General features: G+C 40.3%; 1 protein-coding gene across 1 annotated transcript in view; it reads right to left on the bottom strand.

The window, feature by feature from the left end:
- Wdr92 (WD repeat domain 92) overlaps positions 1-5,729 on the bottom strand; it is a 46,425-nt gene extending 40,696 nt beyond the window's left edge. The window contains exon 1 of the mRNA XM_067159565.2: positions 5,508-5,729. Within this exon, the coding sequence (XP_067015666.1) occupies positions 5,508-5,729 (222 nt within the window). The remainder of the gene's footprint in view (positions 1-5,507) is intronic.
- Positions 5,730-20,853: the final 15,124 nt, after the last annotated feature.

Raw genomic sequence — 20,853 nt, 5'->3', positions numbered from 1 at the left:
AATGGGGGTAGCGCAAACCTGCAACCTTATGGAGAAACCGCCCCTGAACGACAGATATATCGATGGTTATTAGAAGACCAGGATGATGAAAACTGGGATTGTAGTGAGGTTTCATTAGAAACACCGCTGCCATAAATCCACTGAATGTATATTCCAAAAGCAATAATTGTGAAAAGATAATGAGGAGATCATTCCTACAAGATCTCTCCTACCGGGCGAGCTGGCCATGCAGTTAGGCGAAAACAACTGTGGGCTTGCATCCGGGAGACAGTGAGTTCGAACCCCACTGTCGGCAGCCATGAACATGGTTTTCCATGGATTCCCATTTACACACCAGGTGAATGCTGGGGCTGTACCTTAATTAAGACCATGGCTGCTTCCTTCCCACTCCTAGGCCTTTGCTATCCCATCCTTGCTCCCCCAGTGGGTGGGGGCGGTAGAATAACATCCACGGTATCCGCTGCCTGTCGTAAGAGGTGACTAAAAGGGGCCTCAGGGGCTCTGAACTTTGGAGCGTGAGTTGGCAACATGGGACCCTTAGCTGAGTCCTGGCATTGCTTCCACTTACTTGTGCCAGGTTCTTCACTTTCATCTACCCTATCCGACTCTCTTGGTCAACTCTTGTTCTTTTCCTACCCCGACGGTATTGGGTTCCCGAGGCCTAGGGAGTCTTTCATTTTCACACCCTTCGTGGCCCTTCTCTTCCTTTGGCCGATACCTTCACTTTTTGAAGTGTCGGATCCCTTCGATTTTTTCCCTCAGATTAGTGTTATATAGAGGATGGTTGCCTAGTTGTACTTCCTCTTAAAACATTAATCACCACCACCACCACCACTCCCATCCTCGCCATAAGACCTCTATGTGTTGATGCGACATAAAGCCAATTGTAAAAAAAATGTTAAAAAAAAAAAAAAAAAGTTTTAAAAATCTCTCCTTGGCACTTATGGAACCAGAAATGGAGAGGAGAATAATTTGCAAAGCAGTGCCAGGGACGATACAAGTACGTGGAAAGCTGCTACTCAGCATTCAGGAAGAGGCTGCAATGCCAGAGGACATGTAGGACGATATTTTCTTTGCAGTCGACGGAGGAACATGAGCACCAGTGGCGTACACTGAGGGCTACCGAGGCTATCAGTGAAGCCCAAACCTCAGTTCAGAATTATGGAAGTCTAAAGCACATTATAATGTAAGCATCTGACACACTGTTCCATTTACAAAATTAAAAGCAATGAAAAAAATCATCACACATATTTCTGAGAGCTAAGCATCATAGACTGATTTCGCAGCCCAGACTCTCGTCCCTTTCCCCTCGACCCACTTCACACGGCTTGCTGACGAATGTCCGATAGGTGCTGGGACCGGGTGATAGCTGTGTTAGGCTTCGTTCCGCTAGATCGCCACTGCTAAATGTCAACCATGCGTTACTCATCGTATATACAGTACTTTACTTCCTCACCTCCATATGTCTGGCGTAATTACATGACTTAATTATACAGATAACAGAGTGCTGCTATTTCACTCCCTTTTACTTCTACATCCTTGTAGGAAGACACTGTGGGGCCCCTGTTATAGGAGTAACATAGTTTTCTTTTTATAGGTAGATCTGCTTAAAATGAAATGCATTGTTTCAGGTTTAGTGTTCTGTTTTGTTGGTTGGAATCAAACCCGTGATCATGGGTTGGATACCACCACTGATTTCACGAGAAAGTTAATTAACCAGTGAACGATGGGTATGACTGCTATAAAATTCAACATGATTATTTAACCCTAGAATGGTAACAAGGAAGTTTAACGCTTATTGGTAACTATACGCTTCCAAGGCGTACACGGCACAAAACAACATCTGTACTGTCTCCTATCTTTCTTTTCTCCAACATTCTTCATGTTAACTACATCACTAAGTAAAGAGGTGAATTCATTTATATTTTCTTTCTGAAACTTGAATTAATTATTCTATTTCCAACACAAGATATACAAGGCACAAGTGGTACAAAAAAATAAACACCAGTAAAAAAACTAGACTCTCAAGACAGTCTTACTAGCTTGTTGAAAGTAAATTCTTGTTCCAAAAGTAACTGAAGTAAAAGAAAAATAACCTACAACAAATTTGACAAAAACTCATATGAAATAAACTAGAAAGAATCACACCAATTGATGGTAACTATGCACCTCTCAGGCGCACTACATTACGTAAGAGGGTTATTACTCACCGAACATGGAAAGGATCACAGCTGGGACGTAATTGACACATGTAGGGGGGCTGTTTGAAGCAAAGCTGGAGGGTAGGAATGCCCTGTCACGGTCACTCGCTTTGGCGGGCATTTACATTTGTGTGTATGTCTATGAGGCGTATTGTTACCATTCTAGGGTTAAAATAATAATCATAATAATAATAATAATAATAATAATTTAAAAACCGGTGCATGGTATCTGTATAGGCTTGATGGTGACCTAATGAGGATAAAATAATGGTGAAGACATAAATACCCAGTCCCCAAACCAGAGGAATTAATAGTGTGAGGGGGTTGATTCTGAAAATTGAACCAGGGCCATTGGACCATAGGCAAGCATTCTGTCCATTTAGCCACAAAACCAGACTTTAATTTGCTAAACCTTAGACCTCTATCTCCACTGATCAGGTGTTGAGTAGCCTATTGACAGTAGCAGTGGCCAGAGCAGTAGCTCGTGAAGCAGCCTTCACAACAGAACAGGCTTCTCCGTTGGCTATTGGCTGCAGCTCAAAATGCTGAAGGCTTGACGTTCACTAAACCAACTATCGAAAAAGGGTAACCTAATTCTAGTGGTAGCCCACATCTTGATCCCAGTATACACCACTGATGAGTACCCGGCAGCACTGCCGTAAGTACATGAATTGGGTGCAGAGCGCATGAAGAAGGTTTGTGTGAAATGTTTGAGTGCTGAACAGGACTGTGGCTCAGGTTCAGAGAAGAACTCTTCAACTGCATTGGTTTGATTTTATAGGTACCGTACAGCATTGTATAGGGCTGGGAAATTGAATATATTATAAACAATTAATTCTAGAAAAATGCTCATCTATTATCAAATCTTACATGTTTTTTTTTCAGTACGGGAAATATTCGGAAATTTCTTTAAAAATGTCAAATTAAATCAATTTTCCATGCTGCGTCAAAATAATTTTCGGGTAGTTGTCTCTGATTAGTATATATATATTAGTATATATATATCATCCTTCAGGCAGCAGCGCGCCGACCTCTCACCGCTGGGTCCCGTGGTTCAAATCCCGGACACTCCATGTGAGATTTGTGCTGGACAAAGCAGAGGTGGGACAGATTTCTCTCCAGGTACATACTCCAGTTTTCCTTGTCATATTTCATTTCAGCAACACTCTCCAGTCTCATTTCATTTCACCTGTCATTCATTAATCATTGCCCCAGAGGAGTGCGACAGGCTTCGGCAGCCGGCACAGTTCCTATCCTCGCCGCTAGATGGGGGATTCATTCCTTCCTTACCTGACCCGGTCGAGTGACTGGAAACAGGCTGTGGATTTTCATTTTCACTCCATCCTTCTTATACGGTACATTAAAAAATCGACATTTGAAAACAAAAAACAGTTAATAAAATATCAATTGAAAATTGGACTACAATTGCAATCCACCCGACTAATGGCGTTATATTTTCGAGCGCGACCACCGGAGGGTTAGTACCGCTAGCACCTGCCAGAAGCGTTGTTCTCAACTGTGATGACTGATTTTTGGTGAGAATACAGAATGTTTTGTACTCGATAACAGCAGCGCTCTTTTTTTTCGATACTATGTTTTTTCATAAACCGCGATATTAAAAAAGAAAAAGGAAATGGAACATTCGGTGCACCGTACGCAGAACAAAATGAGAAAAAAAAACGTAACGTTCTGGGAAAAACCGTACCTACATCTGGCAACCCTATGATGCACTAACGCAGATACGTTTTCAGCAACGACAGGATACGAAGGGACTAGGACTGGAAAGGACACCCATCATCTCTGGAATGCAAGCTTACAGGTACGCGGCTCTTACACGTCGCTATTTCGCTCGGTGATCTACGATTTTCAACTATAGTACGCGAACGTTTTCTTGAGCCCTGAGCTCCATAGTGCTGAATGGGAACTAGGGCTCAAGAAAAGATTTGCGTACTAACTTATAAGTTACTCCATGTTAAGGGCCCCATACACGCGCAGCCTTCTGGAATACTTACCTGCACAGACTTGCCTACGGGAGGTAAGTCGGAAGTATGCAGTTGCACACACACGCTCAGACTAAGTTAAATGATTATTTACCGAGGAAGTTGAATACAACGCGCTCAGCTGTTTTCTGTTTAAGATTTTGCGCTTCGGATGGTTGAAAAATATATACGGATTGAAATTAATTAGACAGTCGATATAGAATATGAGTTGTTATTTGGACACAATGTAGCGCTATGCACAAAAAAGACGCGCAAAAAAAAATTCAGTTTTCACATTTGTAGGTTACCACGTTTACATTTATTGCCGCAACTCTGAGATAGCGCTTTCGTCGCAAAGTCTCCGGCTGAATTCAAGCAGCGCCAGAATGTCAGAGACTTGCCTGCAGACTTATCGGCCATACACACAGAGACATGTCTGAAGAGACTGGTTTGCGCAGACTTACCTCCGGCTAAGTCTGCGCGTGTATGGGGCCCTTTAGAGATTGACAATGTTCTAGCGTTCCACTGGAATTCCTTCATGTCCGGTAAGCTCTAATTATGGATCGGTTTAAAAATTGAATTCAGTCTAACACAAAAACATTCCTTGAAACCCTCAGACATATTCTATTGCCTATAACTTAAATTGACAAACATGCCTATGCAGGCCTAAATCTATCAAGTAAAAATATAGGCTATTTAAGGAAATTGTACGGTATTCAGTTCTGTATGGTAGGCTATGTAAAGATTGTCTACCAGTATAGGCCTATGTCAATATAGAGGAGAATGGTAAAAGAAGTACATTCCGATGATTGGTTAAAGAGGTGCGTACGGCAAGATATCCCACATTTTGAAATGACCGAACGTGTAGGCCTTCGAATCGCGTAGCTGTAGAATTGTGTTCAAGAGATGGTAGGTTCTTCGTTACGCTCAATACTGGTAGTCATGAACGTTTTCTATGGTTTCACATTTACCAGGCAAATTTCAGAGCTGTATTCTAACTGAAATCACAGCTATTTTCAACTCCTATTCTATCCGACCGTGACCGAAAAACCTACAGTATACGGTAGGTACCGGTACCCATCGTGTGTGTTTGTGACCCTATAAAAAGTAGTGTGACGTTACACAGCTAGCAGGAAAAAACGAATTAATGAACTTGTTGAAAAAAGGAACATCATCTCTATTTTAGAAATCTGACTATAGTACCGTACTAATGCCAGCAAAACTTCTGTACACGGTGACGTACCTACCGTAAATGAAACTAGTGAAAATTAAAAGGTTCCACTGTTCCTTCGACGTAGGCTACCGTATGTCTTTAAGAGTAACATACCTTCTTTACAATAGAGACGTCCTTTTCACCAACTTCGTTGAGTTCCATTACGCCTGTAAAGTTGGGTCGACATCCAAGTGTAACAAACAAAGCCGAATTGGGAAGCCAGCGACCACAGTAGACCGTATAATCAACAGATCTTTCCGTATGACTTAAAATTTGCGGCATAGACACCTTATATTTACTACGCTCGCGGGGTTGCTCATCGTCGCAATCGCCCATTTTCAACAAAATAAGTTGACCTCAGAATATACAGCCTTACTTATAGGAGTGCACTTATCAACCTTTTCTGCGAGCACATGCCATGTATAAACAATTGGTTACCAAAGAAACTCGCTGATCTACCGCCAAGGAAGTTACACACTCTTCATTAGCGAAGTGGATTCGATGGATCGATCATCGCTCATTTGAATGCACGTTCAGCAAGACCACCTACAATATTTTTTAATACAATACCAACAAAAATACAATAGGTTGTAGTTGGTCTTGTACAGTACGGTACTATCGTAGGTTGTAGTTGGTCTTGTACAATGCTGTTGAAGATGGTCTTGCTCTCAGAGATTAGTCAAAATGAACTCATTTATACGTATATTAATCACCAAATAAAGGTCTACTGTGACTTAGGCCTATTGTTAAGAATTAACAGCCTGCAAAAGGTCATAAGTAGTACGGTACTGCCGACATTCCCAAAAAGCCTGGGAAATTCCAGGTTTATTTTCATTAATAAAAGGACGGGAAACGCACGATGTGCTAATACAGGTGATCATAGCTCATTTAACGTCATTGTTCTCATGACACACACTTCTGCGTGAGAGTGCGGTAGTTTTCCACACAACCAACCACTCACACACACGACTTAAATGTGGATAATAAAGGGTTCTTCACTTCGCAAATAATTTCTGAAGTTGTTCTGGAAAGATAGGTGAACTTTATTCTTGTAGAGTAGCCAATTGTCCAGTTTTGAACCGGAGATTCCGGTTGTTTCAGACAATTCTCCGGTCTCCGGTTACAAGTTTAAACCGGATGCCAAATCTCCGGTTATGACGATATACCTATTTTCAGATGTGACAATGAACTTCATAATGTTAAGCCAGGGTCCATCACCAAAATGTCTAACATAAAGTGCTTTCGATCTCGGGTTGTCATGCTGATTCATAAACAGAGCAACCCCAGGATATCAAACACGGCGAGTTCGACAGTTTGAAACGCGCATCCGGAAGTAACAAAGTAACTTAACCTCATTTTCTGGAAAATAAAAATTTTCTCCCCCAATCCGATTGCATAATCGTTTTTAACAGTGGCGTGTCCCGGCATCTCCACTGAGGCATGCAACTAGTAACACAATGTATTAAGTAAATTTCAATTCTACTCACCCTAATTCTTTTTGCGAAATTCCTCGGCGACGTCACTGTATAAGACCTCACGTGTTTTCATCTTAAAAAGATCTTTCTCTACAGACATCACTCCTAATGCAGAGAGACGACTTTGACTTTGAGAATTGCGGACGAAAGATTTTATTCGCTTTAGGGCCGAGAAAGAGCGTTCCACAGATGATGTAGCGGGAATAGTAGTAATGAATGTGCACAACTTATAAAGCTCGGGAGACCACTGGTCAATAGGAATTTCTGGATTTGAGCCACAGTCTTATCTTTGAAGTGTTCAGAAGCGAGCATTGCCCTCAATTCGGATTAAAGTCGTACTATATCAAAATATATTCCATAAACTTCAATCAATTTACTGAATTGCTCTTTAGGAAAGTCGCCAGAAAAAATGAAAATTTCTTACAATCAAGCATTTCAGTGAACAGAAGCGATATTTTAACTGTGCTAGAATAATATCATGTATTTCCAGGTAAACCCTCATATACTCATCTTTAACCGAAAATGAAGTTTCATCCTGTATTCTCTTCCTTAGTGGATCAAAGTTCTCTTCTGTTCTTTCCCACATGTTATCAAATCCACTGTTTCGCATTATAGATACTTTAGTTTCTAAGGAATTCACTTCTCTGGTGCAATTTGCAATGTCTAGGGTCTTAGACTGAAGGATGATATATGTAACATCCGTCAATGAAAATATTTCATTAAAAACGTTCAGAAGAAAATTGAACCGAAATTCTATTAACTTCGCGAGAAACCCGCTTGCCTCATTAATTGTATTATTATCCCAGTTCCCAGGTTTCTCCAAAATACTTTCGAAAAGCTCATGGAGAGGAGCACGATATTCCGCGATGGTCTGTACTAAACGGCTGGAATAGTTCCACCTTGCTGGAGCAAGTTTAGGAAACCTTTTCTTAAGGATACTGTCCAGCAGGTTAGTTCTCTTAGAAGAATTGTTAAAAAAATGTCGCAAAGTCACGCATCGTTGCGAAGAATATACGACATTCTTTTGTCATGAAACGGCTTGAGAGAAGACTAAATTAACCTTGTGAGCGTAGCAATGGGTGAATACAGCCTCAGAAACTACTTTTAATTTAGCTTGCATACCATTAAGCTGACCTGCAAGCACCGCCGCTCCATCGAAGGTCTGCGCAACTAATTTTTCGCGGCAGACAAAGTTATCCAGACACTCAATCGCAAGTCTCTTCAATGCATTCGCTGTCCTATCAGAACTCACATTATAGAAACCAACAAATCTTTCAACATCATCACCATTATGAACGTATCTGAGGACAATAGATAACTGTGAAAAGTTCGAAACATCAGAAGTCTCATCGATCATAATTCCTACGAATTTAGCTTCCTCAACCTGAATCTTTATTTCAGCGGTCATTACGATGCAGATGCTTTGAATTAAATCATTCTGAAATGAAATGGCGTATGGCTTTTAGTGCCGGGAGTGTCCGAGGACAAGTTCGGCTCGCCAGGTGCAGGTCTTTTGAATTGACACCCGTAGGCGACCTGCGCATCGTGATGGGAATGAAATACACCCAGCCCTCGTGCCAGCGAAATTAACCATTTATGGTTAAAATTCTCGACCCTGCCGGGAATCAAACCCGGGCCCCCTGTGGCCAAAGGCCAGCACACTAACCGTTTAGCCATGGAGCCGGACAAATCGTTCCGAATGAGTGGAAGCAGTCCTGTAAATGCACTCACTTTTGTGAAGTGACTCTAATTTTTCATCAAACTCGGCTAACAATTTGGTTCTATGTAATTCCCTCTGTTGTTGGATTCACTAGCCTCATTGTGCCCACGGAATGGTAACTGTCGCTTCCCCAAAAAGCATGTCACCGCAATCAGCCGTTTCAGAATTTTCCTGTTTTTCTTAATGGCTTCGTTGTGCCTTAGAACATTTTCCTGCTTCTGCTTATCCAACTGCTAATCTATCCTAGTTTTACCAAAGGTACCTAAGGATATCCATGCGTGGATATGACAGTCGTTTCTTTATGTTCCAATGGAAATTTTCAGTAACAAACAATAAGCAAGACCAACAGAATAATTTGTTTAGTGACTCAAAGCCAGAGGGCCAAACAGTTTTACTGTAAGTTTCTGGATTGAACGTGCGAACACAATTCTTGTTTTATGTTTTTTAAATTTTGTACTTAAATTTAAATTTCCGAGGGAAGAGAGAGGTGTCCCGACTTTTTGTATTGGAATCTTTTCATCAAATGAATGGCCAGTAAATGGCTTTACAAACAGATTTACAATTATATCCATTTTAGACTCATCCATCGTTAATACCACACATGCAAAGAATATTTAAAAAACACCAAAAACGACGAATAGCACAGGGACCACACACACAGAATGAACTCACTAATCAGCAAAACACAATGAATGAACTCATTAGTCAGCCACAACTCAAGCACTGGAGCTAAGTCACCCCAGTGGCATTTGTCAGTTTCGTCAGGTTGGGTTCTCACTAGGGGGTAATCCGTTGGTCCCGTTCGCAGTAAACTTGGACATTCCGACTTTCTCCAAATTGCTAACGGATGGCAAAGAGTAGCACTTGTATGGGGTGACAAAGTGTGACCAAGTTTCAATTGCAGCGACATCATTCGGAGGGTTTCAGAACTATGTCTGCCACCGAATGCAATTTAAGATTGAATGCCTTACATCCTTAACTCCTCCATTTGCTGTCTCTTTCTTTCAAGAGTGGAATAGATGGCGAGACTACACCAGCACCACATGTAGTCAAGCAACGGAACTAGTACAGTTGCGCAGAACTTTTGAGAGATGAAATCGTTAATATTTGACTTGAAACAACCTAAAATCATACTTCAGACAGTTCTTTGCGTTATTGTAACGCATGCAATGAATGCCTTGCATTCAAGGAGAATATGCCTCTGGTTTTTAACGTAAGACAAAGAGCATCCCTGATTTTTTTTTTTTTTTTTTTGACGGTTTGGTTCTGATACACCTTGTACATTTCCTTGTATCGTCATACCAATATAACATTTTAATTTCAAATACAGACAAACCTCAGGTATTTTTATATTTTGTATTTGCAAAAGTGCCTCAAGTTATTGATCCTATATGTGTGACGAGATCATAGTGCTGACTCCCTGTGGATGGGGTGGTTTAATACATCCACGGTATCCCCTGCCTTTTGTAACAGGTGATTAAAAGGGGTAACCCCCAGCGATTCTCAATTAGGAAGCGTGAGTCGGCGACCAAATTTCCAAGTTGTTTGAAATCATTTAAGAAAACCAAACCAAACCCAATGGCACTACAGCCCTTGAAGAGCCTTGGCCCACCAAGCGACCGCTGCTCAGCCCGAAGATTACGAGGTGTCATGTGGTCAGCACGACGAATCCTCTCGGCCGTTATTCTTGGCTTTCTAGACCAGGGCCGCTATCTCACCGTCAGATAGCTCCTCAATTCTAATCACGTAGGCTGAGTGAACCTCGAACCAGCCCTCAGGTCCAGGTAAAAATCCCTGACCTGGCCGGGAATCGAACCCGGGGCCTCCGGGTGAGAGGCAGGCACGCTACCCCTACACCACGGGGCCGGCCATTTAAGAAAAGACTAGGTAAACAATTGATATTGATGCTTTTACGGCCCGTACTTATAGACATGATACTGTATAGGCTTTTGGGTTTATGCCATGTCAAGAAAATAAGGTGAAATTCTTTACGTTTTGCAGAGAACATTGAAACCTGTATGGGGAGGATACTCTTAAGACTTCAAAATTCAGCAAATTAAGGAGAAAGAAGTCTATTCTCCTTTCTTCTTTCTACTGAGATGCAGGAACCATAACATCATTCACAACTGTGTGAAGCTGAAGCACACGTTAAATACACCGAAGGCCAGGAGAATATATCAATGCGCTAGCAAGGCTCTTGTCATCGAGAGAGTAAGGAACTAGACTGTCTGCCGAGAATTGTTTCGTTTACAACTGCTGTTAAGCAACAATCTCTCTCAGGAATTGTGTTGCACTACTGCTATACAGGCTGAACGAAAATTCAACCAGGTGTCATTCAGACAGAAATCGAAGTTCCTCCGACTAGCTCAGAAACAGGCGGACTCTCACACGAACCCGGATGCTAGTAAAACTGTCGTCAATCTTTCCAAGAAATCCTTGGATGAGAACCAAATGGCAGTTCTAGCTAGGGGTCTTAATTTTGCTGTCACTCCCTCTAAAATTCCCATTGAGGAGTTAATTACTTCCGTTGAGGCAGCCATCCACAAACTATCTACGGATGAGGCTGAGAAGATAAGACAGAAATGTGTGAGACTCATAAGGTCTGCTGTTGTACCCATGCCCAATTTAACAAGAGGCGAAAGGAGAGCTCTAAAGGAACTTAAGAGATAATTTTGAACTGACCATTCTCTGTCTGGTGAGCTTAGTTTGTTATTATAAATATGATATTTTCTATGATGGCATTTCACAAATATTGGAAGCCAAAAAGGCACAATTACAGAAAATATTGAGAAACACTGCTCTACAACTTCAAGTATATGTCCAAAATCCAGGTATTCACCAGTGTAGGAAGACTCTTGGACCATTATTGCGTGATGTCTGGGGTCTGTGTTGAACCAAAGACCAGTATGCTACCCATTTAACCATTGAGCCAGACTTTGTTAAGATGAAATCCATTCTTTTCAGGAAAGGAAATCAAAACCCTGAGATTTGCCGATGATATTGTTATTCAAAGTCTACAGAAGATCTGAAGGAAATGCTGAATGGTATGGACACAGTCTTGGAATAATGTTATTGTTTTTACATCCCAATAACTACTTTAAAGGTTTTTTTGAGATGCCAAGGTGCCAGAATTTAGTCCTGCAGGAGCTCTTTTATGTGCCAAGAAATCTACCGATATGAGGCTGATGTATTTGAGCACCTTCAAATACTGCCAAGTTGGAGTCAGAAGATCAGTGCCTAAACCGTCTGAGCCACTCAGCCCAGCCACAATCTTGGAGAAGAATAAGATGAAAATAGATCAATCCAAAACAAAGGTAATGGAGTGCAGTCAAATGAAGCCTGGTGATGCAGGAAATATTAGATTAGGGAACTAAGTCTTAAAGGAAGTGGATGAATATTGTTACTTGGATACTAGAATAACTAACCATGGCAGAAATATGGAGGACGTAAAATGCAGACTAGCACAAGCAAGGAAGGCCTTTCTTAAGAAAAGAAATATGCACACTTCGAACATTGATATTAGAATTAGAAAGAATTTTTGAAGACTTTTGTCTGGAGCTTGGCAGTGTATGGAAGTGAAACATGTACAATAACTAGCTCAGGAAGAAAGAGAATAGAACCTTTTGAAATGTGGGGTTAAAGAAGAATGCTGAAGCTGAGATGGGTAGATTGAATCACAATAGATAAGAAAACCTACAACCTGTTTCCAGTCATTCGACCGGGTCAGGGATGGAATAACTGAAGCCCCAATCTTGTGGCGAGGAAAGGAATTGTGCCGGCTGCCGAAGCCTGTCACACTCCACTGGGGCAATGATTAATGACTGACAGATTAAATGAAATGATACTGGAGAGTGTTGCTGGAATGAAATATGACAGGGAAAACTGGAGTACCCGGAGGAAAACCAGTCCCGCCTCCACTTTGTCCAGCACAAATCTCACGTGGAGTGACCAGGATTTGAACCATGGAACCCAGGGGTGAGAGGCCGACGTGCTGCCGACTGAGCCACGGAAGCTTCTGAATCACAAGAGATACTGAATCAAATTGGTGAAAGGAGAATGATTTGGCAAAATTTGACAAGAAGAGACAGAATAGTAGGACACGCCTTAAGACACTTGTTCAGTTAGTTTTTGAGGGAAGTGTAGGCAGTAAGAACGGTAGGGGTAGACCAAGGTATGAACATGACAAACAGATTAGAGATATACAATGTAGTAGTTACGTAGAAATGAAAAGGTTAGCACATGATAGGGTGACATGGACAGCTGCATCAAACCAGTCTATTGACTCAAACACAAACAACAAATGCAACCTTTAAGACTTTTCAGTCAGACAAACCCAAGATGTGAGCTGAACCACAGTGAAGAGTGCACATACCATGGCCGGACTGCGTCAAGATAACATTTTGGCACTTTTTAAAGTGGTGGACACAGCCGTTTTACATTTGGATTAGTTTTCCACATGTTCATGATATCACCTATTCATCATTAGTGACAAGCGCACACAGAGTTAAAATTTTGTACACACATACATACACATGCAAATAACTGATTTGAAAGAATCTGCTGATGCTCTTATAGAATGAAACATGTCATTCTATTGTTGATAGTGGTTCTTTTGGTCAAGTATGTACCAGTGTTTTATAAAGGTTTATCCAGTGTCTGACAGGCTAAAAAACTTTTCAGAACAAGATACCTGGGAGGAGGAGGTCTTCATGGTTGAATAACGCTCGTAGATAGTGCAACATGACACCTGAGGAGCTCTTCAGGGCTGTTGTATCAAAAGATAAAGTCACTGTGATGACCGCTAACATCCACAATGGATAAGGCACCAAAAAGAAGATTTTTAGGAACTCTTAAAAAACAGACAAAATGTTATTTGCAGTTAATTAAAAAAGGGAGTATTGTTATTCTTTGAGTTATGCTTTCTCATGTTTTTTTACACCAACTGCATATTATATGTAATAAGAGTTTTGTCTGTACATTGCTCAGAATTTAAAAAGAATGGTATTTCTGTATTGGCCATGTCCACAGTAACAAGGAAATACACTTAATAATTTTCCATCATCTCTGTCTGTATCTATATACGCACATCATTAGAAAATGGCAGAAGGGAATTTAATGAAAATTGGTATGTAAAGTCGGGAAATGAGGCTCTATTATATAGGACATAAATAATTTTATTCACACTCAGTGAAATGGTAGTGTAGGGGAAAGTTTAAAATGTAATTCTCAAATATTTGTTACCAGTAGTCCTATCAATAAATACTATATAACTATAGTTATATATAATTAAATTTCCAATCATTTTTGCGGTCATGGCTGTAATTAAGGTATAGACCACAGAAAACCATCTTCAGGGCTGCCGACAGTGGGGTTCGAACCTACTATCTCCCGGATGCAGGTACACAGCTGCTTGCCCCTAACCGCATGGCCAAACTGTCCGGTCTTATATATTTTTACTGTACCGGCTATGATAACAGAGATATTAATGAATTGAATTTCAATTATTGTTGCTAAGTCTATATCAACGCCGAACCACGAGGAAATGGGAGAACAGAATTTAATGAAAATCAGTATGTAAAGTCAGGGAATAAGGTAATACAGTCTAGGTGATAAATAATTTTATTCATGCTGGGTGAAATGGTAGTTTAGGGGAAGGTGCCTGAAATTTAATTTTTTAAATGCCTATGTTATTGATTGGTACTATCGAAAAGTACTACATAACAAAAGTTATAGAATATAGAAGTTCCAATTACTTATGTCATACAGTTTTACTGTACCGACTATGATAATAGAATGAATGAATTTTGACCTTTGTTGCCTAGTCCATATCAACGTCGAGCACTGCTAACATGGAAATATTATCCAATTGTTTTAACTGTCGATGGTTTTTGTCCTGATTGTCTTAAGGTATAAAACTGCATGCTACAACACTAGGTCGTGTACACGAAAACAGTCCCAAGGCGGCGGAGTATAAACACCATTCCAGAAAGATCGTGAGGCAAGCTGCACACATCTGAAGACCGCTATATGACGCAACTTAATAGAGAAGTCACCATAGGACCATTGTATATTAACAGTTTAACACAACTTGATACTAAAAATAAAAAACAACTTTAAAGGAAGATAATCAACACAACAGATAATCAATAAGAAACTTTAAGACTGTTATACACATCGATTTTAACATAAACAAGATCAAGCCACCTAGTGTTTTTACAAAAAGCGCCCAATTAGATACTTTTTTTTTTTTTTTGTTAGTTGCTTTACGTCGCACCAACACAGATACGTCTTATGGCGACGATGGGACAGGAAAGGCCTAGGAATGGGAAGGAAGCGTCCGTGGCCTTAATTAAGGTACACCCCCAGCATTTGCATGGTGTGAAAATGGGAAACCACGGAAAACCATCTTCAGGGCTACCGACAGTGGGATTCGAACCCACTATCTCCCGGATGCAAGCTCACAACTGCGCGCTTTTAAATGCACGGCCAACTTGCCCAGTACAGACGTTTTAGACTTTTTAAATATGTTCAATTAGAAAATAAGTTTTTTTAAATTTTTTACATAGACGCGAATTGTAATTTAAGTACCTTTTTACACACCACATCACTAAGCCAACGGCCGTAGCTGTGTTGAAACACCGGATCCCGTGAGATCTCCGAAGTTAAGCAACATTGGGCGTGGTCAGGAGTTGGATGGGTTGCCACGCGCTGTTGGTGGGGGGTACGGGAATGGAGGAGCGGAAAGGAACTGGCCACCCTACCGCACGTAAACTCCGGCTCAAGAACACCTCTGCGGAGGTTCGAACCTGCCTTCGGGCAGAATAACCCTTACCTACCTACATCACTAAACCCCCCCACTTATTCCCCCCTTCCCCCTCCCAAATTTCAAGCGCTTAAAGCAAGGGTTATAAGTTCCCATGGGAAAGTAATTTAAGATTTTAATGTACTAACTTATCAAATTGTTTCATCTAAGCTATTTTAAAGACAGCTGAAGATGACCACTAAGTGGTCGAAACATGTCCTGTATATGATAATGTTTTTATAATTCTGCCCAAAGGCAAGAAATAAAATATTGATTAGGTGGTGTTTTAATTTAATTTAATTCATCGATACGGTCAGGAAGTGGACAGCTTGCAGTAATGTAGCTCTGTCAATTTGCATGATTTAATCTGTCTCCCAAGTCATATTTTACCCCTTTTCAGTCATATTTAGCTAGATTTTAGGGCATATTTGATTGGATATTTTGTACTTCTTTAGGTCATAAACTTCTGCACATTAACCCTTACACTGCTACGCAAGAGATATCTCATCAGTAACTTTAGCTAAATTTCTGAAAAGGAAATATATACCTTTGGAGTTTCCTTTGTTTTTCAAACTTGAATGGCAACAAGCTCCATCTTTTAGCAGCATAATGGACCATCAGTCAAAACGGAGACTGCATTTGAAGGCTAGCTGCAGTCAAATATCTGAAATAATGCACTCAACTCAGTGTGCAAACTAGGTTGGCAGTCCCGCAAAGCACCTGTGTCCAGGGTTGGTAAATATGGCTTCAAGTAGCGGATGGCACGTTCTTTCCGAGTTTGAACTTATAGAATCTGTTAATACCCTTGAATCGGAAGATGAGTACTCAGATATCAGTGATTCGGGTAGTGATTACAGTCCTTGTGACAGCAATGACAGTGATAGTGCTGAACCTCAAGTACCAGCTCCACAAATTAGGAAAAGAATTCCAAACCTGATTTATTACAATGGCACATGGGTAATATGTTTAGTCCTGCAATACACATTTTTTATGACAGTTCGTCGCGTATATCATTCAGTGTGATTCATGATGAACCAGTGGCTTTAGACGTATTTCAGTGTTTCTTTTCACGAGAAATTATGGAGCATATAGCAGTTGAAACAAACAAAGTACTTTGTATCTGTTACACAAACAATACCACCGTCTCCAAGTTCAATGCTACAGAAATGGAGGGAAACCACATCTGAAAAACTGTGGAAAAAAAGGAGGGTTATGCCAAAATTTACTACAAAATTGAAGAAAGGACAAACTGAATCAAAAGCGACAGATAACACGATTGGCATCAGGTGGTTCGATTGTAGGGAAGTTTGTATGCTGACCACGCGACATACTGACAACATAAGACCTACAGGGAAGACGGACGGACAGACAGACAAGACTGCCTGTAGAAAAACCCCATTGCGTTATTGACTATAACAAGTACATGGGTCCTGCTGACTGGTCAGATATGATGATCAATTCTATCGAATGTGTGCGGAAGTCAATGAAATGGTACCAAAAGTTCTTTTTCCACCAGCTGGACATCACTTTTATAAATTCTCATGCCCTCTTCAATGTCAGAACTGGAAAGAAGATATCTCTAGTAGATTTCCAGCTACAGTTTATAAGGGAACTCATCCAGAAGTACCACGTATCTAGACAAACCAGTAAAAGAGAATGTCCTACATCTGGTGACCAACAATTCAGACTGACGGAGAGACATTTCCCATCCCCTGTACAACCTATTCCAAAGAAGAAATTTCCTGCAAGATGCTGCCATGTCTGCTCCAACAAAACAACTGGCGAAAAGAAGAGGCGAGAAACCCGGTATACGTGCGTCAAATGTGACGTGGCTCTCTGTGTTCACCCTTGCTTTGAAATATACCACACATTTTTTAAGTTTTCAAGATGGACACACTGGAGTGTCTACTGTAAATTATGAAACAATTTGGTGTAAATTGGGTGAGTTGAAATTTTAGAACTTGGTGTTTTCATTACATTTCTTATTTTGGCCAACCCTGACTTAAATTTAATTTTTGTTACATTATTAAACAATGAAATGTCTTTGATTGCTTTTTATTAGGAAATAATTAGTCATAACCGATCTATTCAACGCGATGACCAGTGAATACTTCGACCATTATGGACAACCCTGATTTGTAAAATAGCTAAAATGTCTTGCATTCGTAATTGTTGAAAGAGCGTTGTGCAATTTGGTGAAAATTTAGCACTTGTGAAAGAGGAATATAGAACTTTCTATAGGAAAGTGTATTTTTGTCTCCCATGGACAACCCTCATTTTCTCTGTTAATTTTTGTGGGGAAAATAATACTGAAAGCTGTTCTGGAATTATTTTGCCAGTTCATATGAAATATCTTGCACAATTTTCATATATTTCATGTATTTTGAGGCATTATACTTTTAAAAACTAATTCAACACGGAGAGTTTGTATAGTCGCTCACAACATTAGCAGTGAAAATGTTAATGATAACTCTAAGTATGCCAAATGTTCGCATTTTAGTTTGATTCAATGTACGGTAACTGCATAGATTGTACATTAAATTATCGTAATACTGTACTGTAAAAACTTTTTGTTGAATTTAAGAAAGATTTACTAGTGTCAGAGGGTGCTTACCACAGTGGCTACGACACTATGACGGAAGAAGAAATTGTAGCGGCATGCACATCTACAGCAGACATTGACATAAAAGATGACGTGGAGGGCGCGATCACTTCGCAACAGCGGACGATACATGCAGAAGCTGCCACCAGCTGACAAACCTCATGGCGTACTTTGAGTGTCGGCACACCACCACTCCAGCTGAATTATTAATGATAAAGCATTTGCGTGACCGTGCTTCAGTGGACCAATTCTTTGTTAAGAAATTATGTGATTTTATGTGATTAAGATCATTATATTTGTTAATGTCTTGTAAACGATACCATGTACTCAATTTTGTTACAAATCATCATCTTAAACAGTAAGTCTGCTTATTTAAGGATTTTGTTTTGCTTATTACCCATATAATCCAGACTGCCTTTGGTCCCAGTTAGTCTGAATAAACGAGGTTTTACTGTACTACTGTTGTTTGTCTTTCATTCCTTCATGACCACCAGGAGAGTCACTCTTCTTCAAAGATTGCTGTTATACTGAACGTTTTAGACTAGTCATCTTACTCTTTCCACTTTCCTCCATTCTGTGAGTGCCTTTTACCTGCTAAGTTGCAACGCCTCCATTTTTTACCTCAACATAGCATTAAGTGACGTTGAATATAGTCTTCATATTAGCATACAAGATGTAATTTCTCCATATTTTATTGCAATAAATTAATTCTTAAATTGTAATGGACAATAGTTAGCTAGGAAGAGAGAAGGCTGATTCTGAACTGAATGTACTGAAATATACGTTAATTAATCTGCTCAACAAGTACTAAAAGTACATTCTTCTTACAATGGTCATTCACATCATGATTCAAAGTCTTTGCTTACTAATATTTAGTATGGTGGTGCTCTTCAAAAATCAGAACAAACAGCATTTTGCACTTCATAAATTTGTAACCCAATTTCAATACTTTTAACTGCTTGTTGTTTAAAGGGACCTAACATCAAGGTCATCGGCCCAATACTTTTAAGTGATAAAGACCAGGATTATGTCCAATCTCTTGTCCATGTTGTCAGAGATGGGCAACGGCGGAAGTAAGGGATAGTCAGAAAGGGCAAAGTAAAGCTGGGGCTCTGTGTGTCCCGAGATCACTTCAGTAGTTGTGAAGGCCCTATAGCAGAGGTTCTCAAACTATTATGAAATTGTACCCCTCACTCAATGGCTGAAAGTTCAATGTAACCCTACAAAAAAATTCTTAAATGATAGGTTTAAAAAATATGAGCACCTGATTCATTATTAAGACAGTTTAAATTGATTATAAACCGTTATTTGAAACACACATTGTAAGCAAGTCAAAATCGTGAAATGATTCATATTTATAAACACATCACAAGAAATTTAAGAGTATCAAGTGTAATACAATGATGATAAAGTAACACATGATATCCTGTTTGTATGAAAATTTCACAAAATGTTGATTTTAGCCCCAATATCAAATTGAAATGAAATGGCGTATGGCTTTTAGTGCCAGGAAGTGTCCGAGGACTTGGGCTCGCCAAGTGCAGGTCTTTTGATTTGACACCCGTAGGCGTATCATGATGAGGATGAAATTATGATGAAGACGATTCATACACCCAGCCCCCGTGCCAGCGGAATTAACCAATGATGGTTAAAATTCCCGACCTTACCGGGACCCCTGTCACCAAAGGCCAGGACGCTAACCATTTAGCCATGGAGCTGGACAATATTAAATTAATAAATGAGAATGAATTATTTTCGATCTTAATTCTGGAATACAGACATTGCAAACCATCAACATTTCAATGGGGTGGCGGATGGTTGTGCCTGCATGATGTGACATAGTTTTTTGATGTGTCATAGTCCAGGTGAAACTTTTACGCTATATATATTTTTATTTATTTATTTATTTATTTATTTATTCACGAAGCACGAGATACAGCTACACTGAGCGCATTTCACTTGTACTGTCAACATATTTCAATTTTTTTTCATTTTTTCCCCAAACGCTGCTCGCGTACCCCACTTAAAGTCTCAGGCGTACCCACAGGAGTACATGTACTACAGTTTGAGAACCACTGCCCTATAGGAATCTTGGAAAAGAATGGGTGAGGGGATTCTAGTTAGCAGCAGCTGTGGCAGAGAAGACTATCTTTGTTACACCAAGCTAAAAAATGGGAAACTGCTATTCCTTTCTTAGGGTAAGAAGGAAACATTTGCCTTGTCATGAAGGGAGTAAACCCCAAGAGAAAATCCTGATCCTCCAGGTTGGGAGTTGTACATGGGGCTGACAACACTATCGTTGTAAAATTCATTGTAATGAGACCTCAAGAAACAGAAGAAGATCCCTGAGGAGATCAAGGCTACAAGGCTGTAGTGACACAGAGGAAGAAGACGACCTTTCCTTTCAAAAAATTACAAAAGCATAAGAGTTGCCCAAATAAAATATATAAGAGGGGCGTTCAATATATAATGCAACACACTTTATTTCTCGGCCAATTACGGTTTTAAAAAACTGGAATTTTGCTTGGAACATCTTTGAATATTCCCACTTCATCTCGTACATTTTCATTAATTTCCAATTTCTTTTTGCAGTTTGTTTTACGTTGCACTGGCACAGATAGGCCTTATGGCAATGATGGGATAGGAAAGGCCTAGGGGTGGGAAGTGGTCTTGGCCTTAATTAAGGTAGAGTCCCAGCATATGCCTGGTGTGAAAATGGGAAACCACAGAAAGCCATCTTCAGGGGCGCCGGTGGTGAGCCTCGAACCCACTATCTCCCGGATGCAAGCTCACAGCTGCACGCCCCTAACCGCACGGTCATTAATTTCCGATAGGTGGCAGCGCTATAACTAGCCTTCAAA

Source organism: Anabrus simplex, chromosome X, assembly GCF_040414725.1.
Source record: "Anabrus simplex isolate iqAnaSimp1 chromosome X, ASM4041472v1, whole genome shotgun sequence".
In the NCBI taxonomy this organism is placed as follows: Eukaryota; Metazoa; Arthropoda; class Insecta; order Orthoptera; family Tettigoniidae; genus Anabrus; species Anabrus simplex.
Note: the sequence above shows the minus strand (reverse complement) of the source record. Positions and strands in the feature narration are given on the sequence as shown.